This window comes from Podarcis liolepis (genome assembly GCF_965112155.1).
Source record: "Podarcis liolepis genome assembly, chromosome: 18".
Taxonomy (NCBI): Eukaryota; Metazoa; Chordata; class Lepidosauria; order Squamata; family Lacertidae; genus Podarcis; species Podarcis liolepis.
This window is the reverse complement of record NC_139572.1, coordinates 9878267-9897863: the sequence shown is the minus strand read 5'-3', so window position 1 is coordinate 9897863 and position 19597 is coordinate 9878267. Positions and strand designations below refer to the sequence as shown.

The 19597-nt window shown below is 49.0% G+C and overlaps 1 protein-coding gene across 4 annotated transcripts in view; it reads left to right on the top strand.

Annotated features, from left to right (window-relative positions):
• Window positions 1-19327, top strand: part of AP3D1 (adaptor related protein complex 3 subunit delta 1) — a 48245-nt gene extending 28918 nt beyond the window's left edge. Inside the window, exons 16-33 of one of the 4 annotated variants that reach the window (XM_083483628.1) lie at window positions 366-511; window positions 1676-1817; window positions 2348-2419; window positions 2594-2669; window positions 3601-3812; window positions 5344-5417; window positions 6402-6425; window positions 7581-7809; window positions 8168-8230; window positions 10306-10407; window positions 11097-11243; window positions 12594-12641; window positions 12758-12947; window positions 13848-13936; window positions 15023-15108; window positions 16240-16361; window positions 16917-16996; window positions 17149-19327. In XM_083483628.1, the coding sequence (XP_083339754.1) occupies window positions 366-511; window positions 1676-1817; window positions 2348-2419; window positions 2594-2669; window positions 3601-3812; window positions 5344-5417; window positions 6402-6425; window positions 7581-7809; window positions 8168-8230; window positions 10306-10407; window positions 11097-11243; window positions 12594-12641; window positions 12758-12947; window positions 13848-13936; window positions 15023-15108; window positions 16240-16361; window positions 16917-16996; window positions 17149-17244 (1998 nt within the window). In that variant the 3' untranslated portion in view covers window positions 17245-19327. The remainder of the gene's footprint in view (window positions 1-365; window positions 512-1675; window positions 1818-2347; window positions 2420-2593; window positions 2670-3600; window positions 3813-5343; window positions 5418-6401; window positions 6426-7580; window positions 7810-8167; window positions 8231-10305; window positions 10408-11096; window positions 11244-12593; window positions 12642-12757; window positions 12948-13847; window positions 13937-15022; window positions 15109-16239; window positions 16362-16916; window positions 16997-17148) is intronic. The other 3 variants (XM_083483629.1, XM_083483631.1, XM_083483630.1) reach the window with 3 other exon arrangements.
• The last annotated feature ends 270 nt before the right edge of the window (window positions 19328-19597 follow it).

The window sequence follows — 19597 nt, the reverse complement described above, 5'->3', positions numbered from 1 at the left end:
TAGCCTTTTACTTTTTTGCATGTCCACCACATGTGAAAGAATGACCCTTCTGTCTACTTACCGTTCCCACCACTTACCTGGCACATTTTTTTACATTTTGGCTCATTTATTTGACATTAGGTACCACCTGCGCAACATTTTAACCCTCTGGCTAAAATCATTGTTTCCCAAACTTGGATCTCCAGTTGTTTTCAGACCAAAATTCCCACCATTCCCGACCACTGGTCTTGCTAGCTAGGGATGATGGGAGTTGTAGTCAAAAAACAGCCAGAGACTCAAGTCTGGAAAACACTGGGCTAAATCAACGAGCGTCTCCCTCTCTCTTTTTCTCTCTTAACTTTAATAAATCTCTTTCCTCTCGTCAGGCCTCTTGCATCCTCCAGCTCATGAAATACATCCACAAGCTTCAGATCAAAGAGGTCCCCGTAGCCGAGGAAGTGATCGCCTTGTTCGCTGGGGAGCTCAACCCCGTCGCCCCCAAAGCCCAGAAGAAAGTGCCCATTCCAGAAGGGTAAGATTCTCTCCGCCCGGGTGACGGCATTGGAGACTGCAGCCTCGCCTGCCTCCCAGCCAGTCTGAGAGGAGTGAAATCGGGGGGAGGCAGAGCAAGGGGTCTTAGAAAGGGCAAGGAGGGACTGTGCGATTTCTGTGTTCGCAGCAGGGTCAGAACTGCCGCAGTGCACTCTGCATGGGGCTGCCTTTGAAGGTGGTCCAGAAACCATGTTTGGTTCCAAGCGGGTGGGGGGAGTCTTTTGAACCTGGGTGCTGCGTTCTCTCATGGAGAAGTCATGGGGAGGGGCAGAGGAAAAGGAAAGGGACAGTGACCGGGGGGGGGGGGCAACAGATGCAATTCTTACCTTTTGTACAGTAGGTTACATTCCAGTTGCGCAAAAGGTGTGTACACTCCCCTCTCGCTGGCTCCATAAACACCTCTCTGTTCCCCATCCAGCTGAGCAAAGAGGCACATTAATGGCACAAGGAAACATTCCAGCTATGCAAAAGCGCTTCAGGAGGGTGCAGAGTAGCCCTGGGGGAGGGTCCTGAGTAGGGCAGGATGATATACAATCCAAAACAGTTTTGAAGTCTGTATCGTGATAGCAGTTTTGAAATTTTTGACCCGGCAATATACTGTTTAGCTGGTGATATATTTTGACATTGAAAACACCGCCTTGAGTTTCTGCAGCCCTGGAGAAATGATAATGTTGACTTGAGACTGGGTGTGGTGATGGTGATGGTGATTTGCCCACCCTTCACTCTAAGAACCCAAAGCAGGTTGCAACAGTTAAGAAAATTGCTCAGAACAACCGAAATAAGTTTTAAGAAAATAAGGATCTGAAATTATACTTGTATTTTTTCTTTTTCTTTTTGTTTGTGTTTGTGTGTACTGTTATATCTGTTATAATTTGTAAAACCTTAATAAATATTTATAAAAAGGGGAAAAAAAGAAAATTCCTCTGAACAACCTAAAATCACAGAAATAAGATGGAGTTATAGAATCGCAGACTTGGAAAAGACCACAGGTGTCATCTAGTCGAAGCCCCTGCAATGCCAGAATCTTTGCCCAACATGGGGCTTGAACCCGTGGCCCTGAGATTTAAGAGTCTATTAGTAACTTTTTGAGTAATCAATAGCAAGGGCAGCTTGGTAGTGATGCGGAGGCTCTCTCCTTTCCCAGCTTGGACCTTGATGCTTGGATCAACGAGCCTCCCTCGGACAGCGAGTCTGAGGACGAGAAGCCGCGGACCATCTTCCACGAGGAGGAACAGAGGCACACAAGGCACCGGCAGCCTGAAATGGACGAGGAGGAGCTGAAGAGGGTAGGCTGGCTGCAGAACAGGGGTGTTGGAGCATTTCATGGAGTTGGAGGGGACCATGAGGGCCGTCCAGGCCACCCCCCTGCAATGCTGGAATTTATTATGCCCATCATGTAGGCATCGTGCCCCTCTGGCTCACGTGAGAAGCCAGCGCTTTTAAGTGGGCCTGGAAACTGATTGGCAGCCAGCGCAGTTGGGCCAGGAGCAATGCAATGTGCTCAAACTGTTTTGTCCCAGCGAGCAACCTGGCCGCTGAATCCTGCACCACGGAAGCTGACGTTTCCGCACTGTCTTCAGAGGCAGCCCCACGTATAACATGGTGCAGTAATCTAACCTGGAAGTTCCCAGAGCCTAGACAAGTTAGGCTGTCCCTGTCTGGATAGAGACACAGCTGGGCCCCCAGCCAAAGCTGATGTGGAGCGGGGTTGGGGAGGCCATTTGGATTCTCCTTTTTTAAGTAAACGAAGTGAATAAAAATATTCCAATAATCCTCAATTTAAACCCACCGCCATGCCCCTTGTCTCTCCCTTAAGCGCCGAGAAGTCCGGAAGCAAGAACAAGCGAACAACCCGTTCTACATCAAAAGTTCTCCTTCCCCACAGAAGGTAAGCCTGTCTGGTAGTCGCAAGGGACCCACTCTAGGGTGGTGGTGGTGGGCCCCTCTTTTAATGGCAGGGATCCTGCTGTTACTTTTGATAAGCCACACAGGGCCAATGTTGGCACATGACAAATCTTGTTTCCCCACCTGATCTTCTTCCCTCCACCCCCACCTTGTCCAGAGGTACCAAGATAGCCCCGGCGTCGAGCACATACCTGTGGTGCAAATTGACCTCTCCGTTCCTCTGAAAGTTCCTGGTAAGAGTTCTGCCAGTTTCCCAGTATTCCACACCAATGAACGGGGCCCGGTGGGTGGAGCTATTCAGATGAGCAGCCTTGATTCTCAGTGCTTCCAAATCAAGTTTTCTATGCCCTGGTCTCTGCTTCCCACGTCAGATGCTGGGATCCCGAAAGGGCGAGTACACCTGGCTTCCATTTCTCCAGCTGCTGAAGTTGGAATAGCCACACAAAGAGGGCAGGGCTGCCTTTTGAAGTCCATTAGTTTCAAGGGGTCTGCTCTGAGTAAAATCATTAAGCATTGAAAGCTTCCCAATAGGGGGCTGCCTTCAGGTGTCTTCTGAAAGTTGTGTAGTTTTTAATCTCCTTGACATATGAGGGGAGGGCGTTCCACAGGGAGGGTGCCACCCCTAAGAAGGCCCTCTGCCTGGTTCCCTATAACCTCACTTCTCACAATGAAGGAACTGCCAGAAGGCCCTCAGAGCTGGACCGGACGTTGAGGGTGGAGACGCTCCTTCAGGTATACTGGGTCAAGGCTGTTTAGGGCTTTAAATGTCAACACCAACACTTTGAATTGTGCTTGGAAACACACTGGGAGCCAATGTAGGTCTTTCAGGACTGGTGTTATATGGTCTGGCTGCTGCATTCTGGATTAGTTGTCGTTTCCAAGTCGCCTTCAAAGGTAGCTCCACAGAGAGTGCATTGTAGTAGTCCAAGAGGACCAGAGCGTGCACCACTCTGGCGAGACAGGGAGCAGGCAGGGAGGGTCTCAGATGGAACTGGTAGACAGCCACCCTGGACACAGAATTGACCTGCTCCTCCGTGGACAGCGGTGAGTCCAAAATGACTCCCCCAGGCTGCGTACCTTGGCCAGTATGTCCTTTCAAGGCTGGTGCTCAGCCCACTGCCCCTCTTGAGAACTCGCTCTGTCCCTCCCTGCCCATCAACGCAGGCTTGCCGGTTTCTGACCAGTATGTGAAGCTGGAAGAGGAGCGTCGGCACCAGCAGAAGCTGGAGAAGGACAAGAAGAGGAAGAAGGAGAGGAAACAGGAGAAGGAGAAGCGGGGAAAGCACCACCGGCGCCACAACTCGCTGCACACCGAGAGCGACGAGGACATTGCGCCCGCACAACATGTGGACATCATCACGGAGGAGATGCCGGAAGTAAGGCCTGGCAGGAGGGTGCGGCTGATGCGTGGAACAAGGCACCCACCCTGTTCTTCCTGGTGTTCTCTGGCTGTGGGTGGACCGGGAACCAACCTGGTTACAAATCCTGATGGGTGGTGGTAGTAGTAATTAATTAATTATTCCCCACCCATCTAGCCGGGCCTCCCCAGCCACTCTGGGCAGCTTCCAACAAAATACTAAAATATAGTAATGCATCAAACATTAAAAGCTTCCCTAAACAAGGCTGCCTTCAGATGTCTTCTAAAAGTCTGGTAGTTGTTCTTCTCTTTGACATCTGGTGGGAGGGCGTTCCACAGGTCGGGTGCCACCACCGAGAAGGCCCTCTGCCTGGTTCCCTGTAACTTGGCTTCTCGCAGGGAGGGAACCGCCAGAAGGCGCTTGGAGCTGGACCTCAGTGTCCGGGTAGAACGATGGGGGTGGAGACGCTCCTTCAGATATACTGGACTGAGGCCGTTTAGGGATTTAAAGGTCAGCACCAACACTTTGAATTGTGCTCGGAAACGTACTGGGAGCCAATGTAGGTCTTTCAAGACTGATGTTATGTGGTCTCAGTGGCTGCTCCCAGTCACCAGTCTGGCTGCTGCATTCTGGATTAGTTGTAGTTTCCAGGTCACCTTCACAGGAAGCCCCACATAGAGCACATTGCGGGAGTCCAAGCGGGAGATAACCAGAGAATGCACCACTCTGTACCCTGCCCATCTAGCCGGGTTTCTCTGGCCACTCAGGGTGGCTTACAGCACATTAAAAAACACATTAGACATTAAAAATTGCCTGAAAAACTAGTTATGGGTATGGACCCACTGTCTGTCAAACAGCTCTTACTGTCAGGGAGTTCTTCTCAAGGTTTATTCAGAATCTTTCTTGTCACTTGAAGCCATGGGTTCAAGTCCTACCCTCCAGAGCAGGAGGAAACAAACTTGATAACCTCCTCTCTCCGTTAAATGGCCACTGCATAGATTTTAAAGGGGGTGGGCAGGCAAGGTAACAGCAGATAAAATTTGTTCTGATGGTGTGGTTTCAGGCTTGAGGTTGAGGTTGATGGGTAAAGTGGTCATAATAGCAGGTAAGGGTGCCTGGGGTGCTCACACTTTGCTGAATGCAGGTGGATCTGGGGGTGGGGGGGAGTGCAGAAATAGAGGGGCTGTGTTCTCCCCGCACAGTTGGAGGCAGCAGTGCTTCTGCTCCCAAGTCACTGCTTGCGAGCTTCCCATTGATGTTTCCGGTTGACCGCTATGAGAGCAGGTGGCTGGACTGTAGAAGGTCCCCCTTTGGCAGATGCGGCAGGCAAATTCTTACATTCTTAATCTGGCAAATGAAATCCTGCTGCAGCAGTACAGTGGCACAGTCATTATCTCTTGGTTCAGGGTGGTGGAAACACATTTCTGACTTCAAAAAAATTCTGTTGCTGTGGCAATGGAGGGTAGGTCACCAGCCCCCCCTTTCCCCTGCCCCTTGGAGGTCAGCTCCCCATTGACCTACTCCCTCTTTCTTGTGGCTTTTCCCCCAGAATGCTCTGCCCAGCGACGAGGATGACAAGGACCCCAACGACCCCTACAAGGCTCTGGACATCGACCTCGACAAGTAAGGAAAAAGCTGGGCTGGCGTTCTTCTGCTTTCCTGGCTAGCGTTAAACCTTCCTGACGTCAGCTGAGGCCTGTTGCTTTGCCACTCTCTGTGGGATGATGATGATGATGATGATGATGATGATGATAATAATAATAATAATAATAATAATAATAAGTATTATTATTATTATTATTATTTATACCCCACCCTTCCCGGTTCAGAAAACCGGGCTCAGGGCAGCTAACAACAAATTTAAAACACTTAATTGATGCAACAAAAAACAGCATCAGAGTGCAAGGAGCCTTTGGCCAGCCGGGCATTTTGCTGAACTACAACTCCCATCACCCCCAGCCATCAGCCATGCTTTTGGGGGCTGGTGGGAGTTGTAGTTCAGCAATGCCTGGAAGGCCAGAGTTTCCCTGCTCTTGGTTGTAGTTCAGCAATATTTCATTCATTTGTTTCAGGTATTTAGGTGGAGAGATGGAGATGGCTTAATATCCAGATTTCTAAGCTGTGCACATGAATTGTGGGTGTTGTTGTTTTTTTAAAAAGAAAAGCATTATTACCGAGAATGAGAACGATTCAAATATAGACCGCTTGCGAGTATGGCAAGCCCTCCTTTATGTCACATGCAACCTCTTGGGGTGAGCGTTGTTTGGGGCAGGCACTGACCTTGTGGGCCAGATTAGACCCAGGGGTCACAGGTCCCCACCCCACCCCCAGTCTTCACCTTGTGGACTTAACTTAGTTTAGGGGGTGAAGCCATCAATTTGGACACTTCCACTGCATTTTTTAAAAGGCTAGGTTTGCTCCTTAGGTTCTTCCATCTCTTCCGTTTGTACGTTCTGTGAGGCATCACCAGAATTATTTTGCATTTCTCACTCTCTGTCTTTCCCTCCTGCTTCTTCCATTCGCACAGCTGCTGTATTCTGTCGTCATGTGTATTTTATTTTATTTTTTTCCTGTCTCCCTCTCTTTCTCTCTGTCTTTCACACACAGTCTGGTTTCAGGGAAATCGGCGAGGTAAGCGCTCCCTTCTCCCTATCTTTCTCTCTCTCTCTCCAGTGTAGGGGAAGTTGTTCTTTTTATTATTTATTAAATTTGCATACTGCCTCTTTATCCGTAGATCTCAGGGCATTCACAACATAACATTACACTGTAAAAACCATAAGTTGGCTGCTCCCTTTCTGACGTCGTAAAACCCCAACACGGCCAAGAGAGCTGCTGACCCAGCCACCCCACCCCAAATTGCAGCAGAAAAAAGAGACTCTCCGTATTTTGAGAGTCTAGCAGGGAAAATCAATTCTCTCTCTCTCTCCTCTGCCTGCATAGACCTAAATTTGCATGTTTGTGGCCTGGGACAAAAGAAACGTTTTTTTTAAATCCTATTTTTCACTAAAGCAACTTACAAAATAAAAACATGCAGTATGCAAAACTGAAAATCCAAGAGCAGCATTTATGGTGCAAAGGCCTCCTGGAATAAACCTGTTTCAGCCTTGCATCTGGTGCCTGCCTGATTGCTAGTGACGGGGAGTTCCATGCTCTGAATGCCGTTTGGTCGCTTGCTTGCCTGGAGCCAATCCTCCGTTCGCCATAGGCGACCAGGAAAGCAGCTGTATGCAATCCACCTCGCTGTTAACCTGTTGTAGTGCTGCTGAAACTTACTCCAGGACAGCCTTCCGCAGCCCAGGTGCCCTTCTGGAATTTCCTCCATCACGACTCCCCAACAGCCGCAGCCAGCATGGGGGCTGCTGGGACTTGTGGTCCAGAGCCGCTGGAGGGCACCAGAAAGGCAAAGACTTGTGTCGGGGAACTTCTGGTCGCCCTCAGGCCGTTTCAGAGGGTTCATTCAGCGACGGAGCTGCGGTCAATCACAGCTTCCTGGGAGTGTAGCTGTGTGCTATGCATGAGAGTGTGTGTGGCGTTAATTCTGGCCTTGCAATGGGCACCATATTACCGGCCCTGCTATAATCTTGCTTTTGGGTTGGAAAACAGGAGGCTGGATCTCGAGATGGTGTTTTTTGCAGCCTGAGTTGAATTTGTATATTTATTTACCCTTCACCTGAAGATCACAAGGCAGCTCACGGCGTATAAAAGCAAAAAGAGATGCAAAAATGCAAACGAAACGCGTAGTTAAAAACAAACAAACCTCCCCTGTCCTTCCTTCCCACTAAAAAGGCCTTTGGCAGACAGCGAGAAGCTTCCGGTGCAGAGACACAGGAACGCCGATGACCTCAAGTCGCCCCAGGAGGCGGAAGTGCTCTCCACAGAGAAGAAGAGCAAGCGACCAAAGAAGAAGGAGAAGAAGCACAAAGACAAGGAGCGAGAGAAGGAGAAGAGGAAGGAGCGGGAGAGGAAGATCGAGGAGGAGGAGGTGGAGGAGGAGCAAGAGGAAGAGGAGAAGAAGGTAACACACTCACACACCTGTGCTGTTCTCAAGTCTGGCCTCTTCTGTTCAGAGCAGGGACGGGGAGCCCCATGGAGGGTCCGGCCATTGCACTCTGATTCCCAGCACCCAAGTCTGGTGGGAGTTATAGTTCAGCTGCTGCATTCCAGCAGGGCTCATCAGTCGCGGGTGATAGTGGGAGTTATAGTTCGAAAGCACCCAGAAATGGGCACGGGGTTTGCTGTTTTCATACACACTTTGTGTATCGGGGTGGGGTGGTAGTGACTATTATTATTTGTAAGATTTGAATAAGTTGTAAAAGAAAGTGCACTACAGGTAACCCACGGTCCTTTTTTGCTCCCCTTCTCTCTCATTCCAGCAGGAAGACATGGACTTCTGGCTTTCTGACGGTCCGCCACCTGCAGCTGCTACGGAAACAAAGGTTAATCTCCATTGCAGAGCTTTGAAATGATGTGTGTGTGTGTGTGTGTGTGTGTGCGCGCGCACGCGCGCACATTCAAGTGTTGCAAACTCAGATATATACTTATTTTTCGCTCCGTAAGACACACCACCTAAAAAGTAAGGGGAAATGTCTGTGCATCTTATGGAGCGAATGTGTGGTCAATCGCTGGCTCCCTTTCCGGCCCCTTGCCCAGGCCTCCATTGTTGAATGTTCTGCAGACTGAGACTGTTTGTTTCCCCAGTGACATGTGACTATCTGATTAGATTGTCTGTCTGGAAACTGTAGAAATGGCTCCCTTTCCTTTCCTAAAGAAGCTGCAGAACTTTGAGCTGAACCCCATAAAAACAGGATATTTTCCCTTTGCAAAGTAAGCTCAACAACTTTGAGCTGATCCTCAAAAAAACGGGGCTTTTCACCTTTGCGAAAGAAGCTGCACAACTGTGAGCTGATCCGCCCCCCCCCCCCAAAAAAGGGCTTTCCCCCTTTCCTCCTCTAAAAACTAGGTGCATCTTGTGGGGCGAAAAATAAAGTAAGCCAGGCACCAAATGACTCCTTAAACCAGTGGTTTTCTACCAGTGCACCGTGGCACCCTGGGGTGCACTGAATGGTGGTCAGGGTGCTGCAGGCAACGCTGCTCTCTGTCCCTCTTTCTTTCCTTCCTTCCTTCCTTCCTTCCTTCCTTCCTTCCCTCCCTCCCTCCCTCCTCTGATGCCCTCTTGCATCTTGCATACGTGTCCAGAGGAGGGCAACCAAAATGGTCAAAGGCCTGGAAACGATGCCTTATGAGGAACGGCTAAGGGAGCTGGGCATGTTTAGCCTGGAGAAGAGGAGATTAAGGGGTGATATGATAGCCATGTTCAAATATATAAAAGGATGTCACATAGAGGAGGGAGAAAGGTTGTTTTCTGCTGCTCCAGGGAAGCGGACACGGAGCAATGGATCCAAACTACAAGAAAGAAGATTCCACCTAAACATTAGGAAGAACTTCCTGACAGTAAGAGCTGTTTGACAGTGGAATTTGCTGCCAAGGAGTGTGGTGGGGTCTCCTTCTTTGGAGGTCTTTAAGCAGAGGCTTGACAACCATATGTCAGGAGTGCTCTGATGGTGTTTCCTGCTTGGCAGGGGGTTGGACTCGATGGCCCTTGTGGTCTCTTCCAACTCTAGGATTCTATGATTCCATGATCTTCCTCCCAAAGGCTTGCACGGCTGTTTGTTGCAGCAGCCCCAGCTACAGGCTCCCCAGGCAAATGGTGCCTCTGGGGCTGGCCAGGGGGTGCTTCCCAGGCCCCTGTGGGGCAGTGTGAGGAGACACCTCTCTTTGGGACGGGCAGCTCAGAAACCAAGGGCAGCAACTGCCCAGAGGACTCCCAAGGAGAGGGGGAAGAGAGAACACTCCACAAGGGAAGGCGTTTGAAAAAGGGTGAGAGGCTGCCAGCTCTGCAGACAAGGGGTGACATAACTGGGCTCCTGAGCCCCACAGGGGAGCCGCAGAAAGAATGGAGTTGGTCAAAAAGCTGTGGACTCAAAAAGGTCGAAAACAGATGGTTTAGGCGAAGACCTTGGGACCTGTTGCTCCCATGTTTTCTCTCTCCTGCCCCCGGTATCACAGCGATAAGACTGGGATATAAGGTATCAGACAGTATCTTAAGATCTCCTGGAGCCATGTTGTTAAGGGCCTTGTAAATTAACGCAAGAACCCTGAGCCTGGCCTGGTAAACAGGCAGCCAGTGGGCTTGGGGGAGGGATGCAGGCAGGGAGCTGCCCAAAGTTTGAGGGCTTGACCCATTGTAAAGTAAGACCCCTCCTTGCCCCTCTGGGAGAGCCTCCTAGCTGTCCCTTAGCCCCTTGGCTTGCTTTTTGAGCATTTCCCACCAGACGTCAGTGAGATAAACTAGAACTTTTAGAAGACATCTGAAGGTGGCCCTGTATGGGGAAGTTTTTAATGTTTGGTGTCTAACTGTGTTTTAATTTGTTGAAAGCTGCCCGGAGTGGCTGGGGCAACCCAGCCAGATGGGCAGGGTATAAATAATTTCGATCTTGCCGCCTCCCTTTAGAGCCCTTCTGAGCCGAGCACGAACCTCGCGGGGGCTGGGGAGCCAGTGGGGGCACAGAAGGAAGTGCGAGAAGAAGAGCTGCAGGAGGAAGAGGAAGGAAAGGTGAGTGGCCAAGTCCCTGTCCCCGACTGCCAAAAAAGGGGGGGAGCAGGGGGGTGTCAGTTGGCTTCTTCTATTGTTTACTTGAATATTTGCGACCCATGCTTTCATAAGATATGTCAAGGCAGCGTGCAATATGGAATACAGTATAACTGATCGTCCAGTCTGGACATGGAGGTCCAACTCTGAGGGCCTTCTGGCAGTTCCCTCCCTGCGAGAAGTGAGGTTACAGGGAACCAGGCAGAGGGCCTTCTCGGTGGTGGCACCCGCCCTGTGGAACGCCCTCCCGTCAGATGTCAAAGAGATAAACAACTACACAACTTGAAAGACACCTGAAAGCAGCCCCATATAGGGAAGTTTTTAATGTTCAGTGTTTTATTGTGTTTTTATTATTTTGTTGGTAGCTGCCCAGAGTGGCTGAGGCAACCCAGCCAGATGGGCAGTATATAAATAATATGATTATCATTTGTTATTATTAATTAAAAACCACAATAAGACAGCAGTAGATGCTGCTTGGTTAAGGAGAAACATTCATATTGGGAAGCGCCTGTCCCAGAAGCAGTTTTTGAGAGACTTTGGAAGGAAGTTCCCTCTATGGGCAGGCCTGGCAGAGATCACTTGGGGTGAGCCTTGGCTTTTAATGGGAGATATGGGAGGAAGGTGTCTGACCCCTGGATTTCCCCCTGGCCCAGTCGAAATCCTCCAAGCACAAGAAGAAGAAGCACAAGAAAGAGGAGAAGTCCAAGGATAAGAAGTCGAAAAAACACCAGGGCCACAGTGGAGAGGAGCTCCCTGCAGAATCAGTGCAAAACAGGACGCTGGAGGATGAACCGTTACCGGTGAGCAAGGGTCTTATAATTGCATTTTTGGGTTTTTTCCCTTGTTATTATTATTAACTTGTTTTTTACTGGTATTTTAAATGAATATTTTAGGCCATCTGGCAAACCACTTGAGAGGTCTTCTGCAGGATTTCCCAAACTCAGGTCTCCAGCTGTTTTTGGACTACAACTCCCATCATCCCTAACTAGCATGGCCAGTGGTAAGGATGATGGGAATTGTAGTCCCAAAACCAGCTGGAGACCCAAGTTTGGGAAACACTCCTATATAGAGATTTCTTTTAATCATAGCCAGTGTTAGTCCTGCCCAAAGTAGACCCACTGAAATTAATAGGCATTGCTAACTTCTCTTAATTTCAGTGGGTTTACCCCGAGCAGAACTTTATATATATTTACTGCGTTTATAACCTTGCCTTTTTCTATAACGAACTCAAGGTGGCATACATTTAGTCTGTAAAAATACCCTGCGAGGCAGGTTAGGCTGAGAGTGAGGGACTGGCCCGAGGCCACCCAGACAGTGTCTTAGCTGAGTGGGGATTCGAACCTGGTCTTCCAAGTCCTGTTCCGGCGCTCTGTCTCTCCACACATAATTGGCCGCAGCTCAGGAATGACGCCCTTAATAACAACTTGCACCTTAATATCAGCAAGACAAAGGAGATGGTGTTGGACTTTCGGAGGAAGAGAGGAGAACCAGCCCCCCTGTGTGGAGAGAGTCTCTTCCTTTCAATTCCTAGGAGTTTATCTCAGTGAAGACCTTACTTGGGAAATCAATACAACCCAGGTTGTTAAGAAAGCCCAAAAGAGACTCCATCTCCTCAGAGTATTGCGGAAGAACGATGTCAATCAACATTTGATGATCTCCAAATGTCAATCAACATTTGATGATCTCCTCCTCCACAGTAGAAAGTGTCCTTCCATACTGCATCACGGTGTGGGACGCTGGTTTGACATCAACTGATAGGAAGTGCCTACAGAGGGTGGTGAATGCAGCACAAGATATTATGGGCTGTCCCGTGAATCCACTGGATGAAATAGTGGAAGAACGTTGCCTCAGGAGAGTGAGGAAAATTCTCAGGGATGATTCACACCCTGGCTGGCACTTTCTCCTGCCCTCAGGCAGAAGATATAGAAGCAGGATTAGTCGCACCAACAGGGTAAAGAACAGCTTCTGTCCGTGGGCTGTTAGGCTGCTGAATGAAAAGATAACAACAGGGCAACGGACTTTTGGGTTTGGTGGGTGTGCGTCAGTAAATGAGGGGAGCTGAGTGGGGGGTGCTGGTGTAATCTCACTGCATACAAGTTGTACAAGTGACAATAAAGTATTTCAATTTCAATTTTCTTTCTGCCTTCCAGCCTATGTCAAGTTACGCCCTCCTTGCCGAAAACGCGTACATCAAAATGGTGAGTGGGGTTGGGTCTGCGTCTCCGTGGAGTGCAAGTGCCTTAAATGTGCCGTGGTTGAGCGATGGTCTCCAGCTCCACTGCTGCTCCCTCTTCACAAATGCCTTTTCCCGCAGACCTACGACATCCAGGGGAACCTGCAGAACGACAGCCAGGTGACCGTCTCCATCATCTTCGAGAACAAAAGCAGCAGCTTCCTGAAGAGCATGGAGCTGAACGTCCTGGACTCACTCAACACTAAAATGTTCCGGCCAGAAGGCTCCTCGATACATGACGGAATTCCTGTCCCTTTCCAGCTGCCCCCTGGTATGTCCTGTCTTTGCTGGGGGGGGTGGGGGGTCCAGGGTTGGCCAGAGGCGTCAAGAAAGCCTCCCTTTCCATGAAATGTTTCACGGCATCAAAGGGGTTATATCTAGATTAAGCCCAGGGGCAACCTTTCAAATTATTATTATTATTATTATTATTATTATTATGCCAGAAGACAATTATTAGAGGCCTTACAACTCACTACCAACTACGCTACCAACGGTTCAGAACCTGCTTTTGGACAGTAATGATCAAATTATTTTAATAGTGACTGAATTTTTGAGTGCTGTCCATGTAGAAAGACTGGGCCGTTATAAAGAGATTTAGTGGTTGTATTATTTATGCAAATTGATTTTCTTTGGAGTTAAAGATCTGACTGGGACAAACCTTGTTATGTTGAGCTTGTATTTTGCATAATTTGTATACGGTTTCTATTTGATAATGTGTGGTTTTGCTATGCATAATAAAGGATATATTATTATTATTATTATTATTATTATTATTATTATTATTATTTATTATAATATTTTCACATAATAGATAGAAACTTCATTTGTTTGAGCCACCAGCTATATCAATAAGATAAAATATACTGGGAAATATGTTCTGGAGGTTTACTGGAAGTTTACATTAATACAAATGACAGAATTTGATAGTAGTTGGGGGGGCAGTCTTCTCTGTAGCTGTGTGACTTTGCTGAGGGTCTTTGATGCTTTTCATTTTCATACACTTCCAAACTATGTGTTCTTAGTATGCCTCTGTGTGGTTTGGTAGGGCTCCCCCAGCCCCCACCAATCAATCAAGCTTGAGCCAAAATGGAAGAGAGTGAATATTTGTCAATTTATTTCTTTTTAAAAAAATTTCTCTTTCCCCTGCCCCCACTCCCTTCTCCCAATTTAGGGGTGTCCAGCGAAGCCCAGTTTGTCTTCACCTTGCAAAGTATTGTCATGGCGCAGAAACTAAAAGGAACCCTCGCATTTATCGTCAAAGTAAGGGCCTCTTCCACTTTCCCAACGCTTGAATTCTACTACTACTACTACTACTATTATTATTATTATTATTATTATTATTATTATTATTATTATTATTACAATTTATTGCCTGCCCTTCACCCCAAAGTCCTATGGCAGGCTGTTACAATTAAATTTCACTTACTTCCATGTTTTTAACCTGTATTTTTTTACTCCGTGAACCGCCCCAAGATCTTGTGATGAAAGGTGACCTATAAATCTCACAAGTAAAATAAGAATAAATAAAGCACACCGTTAACATTAAAACTCAGTTTTGCACAGTATTTTTTTAAAAAAAGTTTGAAACAGATTAATGATGAAAGAGCCCTGAACCAATTTCCTAAATAAATAAGTCAGGGGACTTCAAGACGACACTGAACACCCAACCCCCACCTTCATCGCTGGCCATTGGTCTTGCTGGCCACAGGGGCTCATGACAGAATTTAGCAGCAGCCGCAGGGCATCCTGCCAATATGTGGGCATCTGAGGGGGGGTGAAGGCACCGTCCTCTCTGGGGAGAAGGAGGCAGCCACAGAGACCTCATTTTTCTCCTCCTCGGCCCCTCTGTCCTCCACAAACATGTGTTTTTTACTTCTCCAGCCAAGGTTGAGTGCAGGAGGCAGACAAAGCTGGCCGGCAGCTTGATATATAAAAATCCATTGTGCAGCTGCACTAACTAAATCTGTGGCCTGGAGGGGTTATTGCTTTTCCGTTGTGTATTTTTGTGTTTTTATGCCAGAAAACCGCCCTGGGAATCCTCGGATGAAGGGCAGTACATAAAAGTAATAAATGGTGATTTTATATTAATATATTGGATGCGGCTTTATCCCATCCTTGGGACTCTTATGGGTAGAAGGGACTGTAAAGCCAGATTTTTTTTCCAAAGCCTCGGAGAGGAACAGCTAGGCGGGTGGCTGGAGTGAAAAATGGAGCATGCGGGAGGGTCCGTTGGGGGGCTTTTTCTGCCTCCTTCCCCACTCCCCATGAGAAGAGGCTGTTTCAGGGATGCATTGGGGGGTCTGCTTCCTTTGCCCCCACTTCCCACCCTCTGTTGTTTTCTGGCAGGACGAGGAAGGCTCAACACACGAAAAGCTGGACTTCAAGTTGCATTTCAGCTGCGCCTCCTACCTTATCACGACGCCCTGTTACAGGTGAGCCCCTTCCAGCTGCCACTGTCCGCTGTCTCTCGCAGAGAAGGGCAGACCGCTGTCTTTACAAGGCTTCCTAAGTCGCCACGTCACTGGGAACGTAGCGCCTAAGCAATATTCTTGAGACTCTGGGAGCGGACAAATGAACTTCCACTGCTGGATGCAGAGATCGACCTGACATGCTTTTCCCTTGCCCTGCTTTTGAGAAAACGTTTGTAGAATCATAGATTGTGGAGTTGGAAGGGACCCCAGGGGTCATCTAGTCCAACCCCCTGCAATGCAGGAATCTCAGCTTAAGCATCCGTGACAGGTGGGCATCCAACCTCTGCTTAAAAACCACCAAGGAAGGAGAGCCCAGAGCCTCCGGAGTGAACCCTTTCCACTATCACACAGCTCTCACTGTCAGAAACTTCTTCCTGATGTTTAATCGGAATCTCCTTTCTCGTAACTTGAAGCCACGGGTTCGAGTCCTACCCTCCAGAGCAGGGGGAAACAGGCTTATTTATGAACCGTATTTCTTTGCAATGTCATTTGAATGTACTTATTTTTCGCCCTTATAGGACGCACAAAAATGAAGGGGAAATGTGTGTGCGTCCTATGGGGCGAATGCAGGCTTCAGGCTGCTATCCGCAAGCAGCAGGAGAGCTGTGCGACTTTGCGCAGCTCTCCCATGGCTTGCGGAGAGCTGCCTGCACCCAGAAGCCTGGGGCGCGCTGAGCTCAGTGCTCCCCCAGGCTTCAGGCTTCGCGCAGCTCTCCCACGGCTTGCGGATAGCAGCCTGTTCTGGGGGCAGGGGTCGGGGGAAGCTTGGGCTTCCCCCGCCCCAGCCCTGCGCCTGGGGGGGGAAATAATTTTTTTTCTTTATTTCCCCCCCAAAAAACTAGGTGCACCCTATGGGCCGGTGCGCCCTATGGGGCGAAAAATACGGTACTTTGATGCTTCCCCCCCCTTTCTTTGTGTGTCGGTATGAGTGTGTGTTTGCTCGCTAGGCCTGGTGGGCCTCAAGATCATAATAAACATTAAAAAGCTTTTCCGGCCCACAGAAGTGGGCAAGCCAGAGATGGTGTCCCGGCCCACTCCTCTTCCCCCAGCTTCCCTTGCCACTCAATTCACCTTGATTTCTCCTCCCCCAAGTGATGCTTATGCCAAGCTGCTGGAGTCGGGGGACCTGCACGCCAGATCCTTCAAAGTCGACAGCATCACCATGCCTTTCCACCACCTCCTGGCGAAAATCTGCTTCCACCATCACTTCTCAGGTGAGCTCCTGCTGCAGTAGGTTCCCCCTCCTCAAAACAACAACAACAACCCAGAATAGACTGTCCTAGTGGGGTTGGAGAGCTGAAAATAATGTCAATAGATTGGTTGCCAGACGTGATTTCTCCCCCCAGCTGTTGGCATTTGTTTGGGTACAAATTTGAGGGTTTCCACACCCTGCTTAAGTCCTTATGACTGGCAGGTAAGGGGGGTTGGGCTTTTTTTTGCTGCCTTTACCCGTCGTCTATTTCTGCATCGGGTTTGGATGCATCAGGAGTGAGCAATCCAAGGAGACTTGCCCACTCTCTGAGGAGGCCTTCCGTCGCTTCTCAGCATGAGTCCCTGCTTTGAGCTCTGCTTCTCCCCCCCAGGAGATCTAACCAGTGCCTCTTGTTGATATGGACAGAGGGAATAAGCTCTTCTCCTCCTCCTCCTCCTCCTCCTCCTCCTCCTCCTCCTCCTCCTCCTTCTTCACACTCCTGAAAGCTTAGCCTTGTTTTTGAGGGAGAGGACGAAGACGCCCCATCTCAAACGCCTTCTCTTTCCTTCCCCTTCAGTTGTCGAGCGAGTGGGGTCCTGCGCGTCAATGTATAGCCGTTCTATCCAGGGCCATCATGTCTGTCTGTTAGTTAAAAAGGTAAGTGGGGGGGCAGACACAGTGGGGTGATGATTGCATCCTAGGGGAGTCGCTCCACCTCCTTTGATTGTGTTGGTTGGCCAAAATCCGTGTTTGCTGTCTGATTTCTCTCTGTCCGCACCCACAAATGAAAAACCGCTCTCTTTCCAAAGGGAGAGAACTCCGTCTCCGTCGATGCCAAGTGCAACGAGCCGACCTTGCTGGGCAACCTGCTGTCTGAACTCAAGGAGACCTTGTCGCAGTGCTGAGTTGCTCCCGAGAAACTGGTGCGATCCGTTCTCCTCCCCCCGCCTCCCCCCGAGAGAGGAGTGTCGTGAGGCTCACACAGACTGAATCCGGCCGAGCGATAAAGATTCCTCTCCCCTCCCCTCTCTCTCCCCATGCGCACGTACGGTCCTCCCCTACCTGCCCCTCCTGGGGGCGGGCATTTTCCCACTCCCACTCCGCCCTGGGACGCGGGGCGTGGGGGTGGGTGTTGTTTTTCGGTTCTGGCGGTTTACACATCCCGAAGCTGTAGTCTTTTCTCTCTCTCCCCCCTTCCCTCACATTCCATTTTGAACTTTTCGACCAGCCGTGGTGGGGAACTTCTTCTGTACCAGAGAAGTGCCCTGCCATCGTTGACGCAGCCGCCCAAGAGACCCTTGCCACAGTCGATGGCCCCATGAGGTGTGGTGCTGAGCGACCCAAGAAATCGCAGGCACCGCATCTCTTTAAATTGGCTCCAATTTCACGGTTGCTCTTCTGGGTCACCACCCTCAATAGCGTGGTGGTCCACATCCAGGCTGACTGTACCTCTAATTAGTTTTGTTGTTGCTGTTGTTGGGGTTTTTTGTTTTTTTTTTTAAGCCCTGGCTTCCCTCCCACCTCCCACCATAAGCCAGTTGTGTTTGCCTCCCCTCCTGCCTTCCAAGAATGGGATCCATTCCCGTTCTGCGAGATAGATCATCTCCCCTTCCCCTTCCCGTGGGTCTTTGTGATGTCCACTTAGAGAGAGAGAGAGAGAGCAAAATCTCACATTCCTGAAGTTTTTATTTTGTTTAGAATGTAGCAAAAAGAAAACTGGAAACCCAAAGGTTCATTGTCTCTTGGTTTTGTGTGTGGATCCCCCCCCCCCACTTTATTTTTGACATTTTTATTTGGCTTACCATGTTAGGTTGACCCCTTTGGCTGCTGCTGCTCCGGCCATGGTCCTCCCACCATGACCCCAATTACCCCTTTTCGCCCCGTATTCCACCTGCTCCCATAAACTGTGCCTTGGGCTTCTGAACTCCCAGCTCAAGACTCTGATCGATCAGCCGCGTGACATTGGTCCGAGAAACTGGCAGACCGCACAGCTTGTGGGACGGCTCCCTTGTGTTTTTTGGAGATTCTTGGCTGGAATCAAGACTTCTTCCCTCTAGTTTTGACAAACCTTCCCCCAAGCTGCTGTCCCGTAAGACGGAAGTGAGCCGGCGACTTATTTATTTTGAAATCAGCTTGATCACTGTTGAGGAATATGGCACTTAGCAATTTTTTAAAAAGAACCCACCTGTTTCGCAAAATATCATTTTTCAACCTCCCCCCCCCACCCCCAAATAAAGTATATTTTGTGGGATGCAGAGAGAGAGAGCACAGAAACAAGCATGAAAACCCTGGTCTCTGGCTTGCTTTTTGATGTACTGCTTGTTTCAAGACACGGGTGCCTCAACCTTTCCCCCCCCCTCCCCATTTAGGGGTAGGTTTGGGTTTTTTAAAATCCAAAACCACTTGCAAAATGCTTGCCGGCTTGGGGAAAGAGGGGTGCGTTTTGCTCTGGCAGAACTTGATTTATCAGATGGATCCAGGTCTCCCCTCTCCCACATTATCGTCGGGGCCCATGTTGCTTGATAAAAGTATTTAAAAAGTTCTTTGGGGCGGGGAGAAGCTCCTGGTCAACCTTCTGTGGCTTAGTCCGGATTTTTGCGTACGCGTTGGGAGGGAGACTGCACGGCGTCTTTTAAATTTGTCTTAAAAAGGACAAAGGTTCCTTGGAATTAGTGGATTAAAAAAAGAAGTATATATATATATCTATATATGTGTACATATATTCCTGGATGAAAAAAACAACCCTCACTTTAGCATGTAGATTATGTTCTCTTGCAGAAACCTTTTGGTGATTCTAGAACCTTTAAAAAACTGTATGATGTGTTATGTTTTGGGGGGGGAGGAAGAAGAAAATCAAACTTATTTGCTATCGACATTCCCCCCTTTCCCCTGAAATCCCTGAAAGAGAAAAACGCCACAAAGCTGCTGTACCAATTTTTGTGTGTGCGTGTGTGTATGTTGAGATGATCCAATAAAACTACAAAACCAGCTGACTCTTGAAAGGTCTTTCATCTTTCCCCCCGCTTTGGAAAAGCTTCGGTTTTGGGTAAAGGTAAAGGGACCCCTGACCATTAGGTCCAGTCATGGCCGACTCTGGGGTTGCGGCACTCATCTCGCTTTACTGGCCAAGGGAGCCGGCATACAGCTTCCGAGTCACGTGGCCAGCATGACTAAGCCACTTCTGGCAAACCAGAGCAGCGCACGGAAACGCCGTTTACCTTCCCGCCGGAGCGGTACCTATTTATCTACTTGCACTTT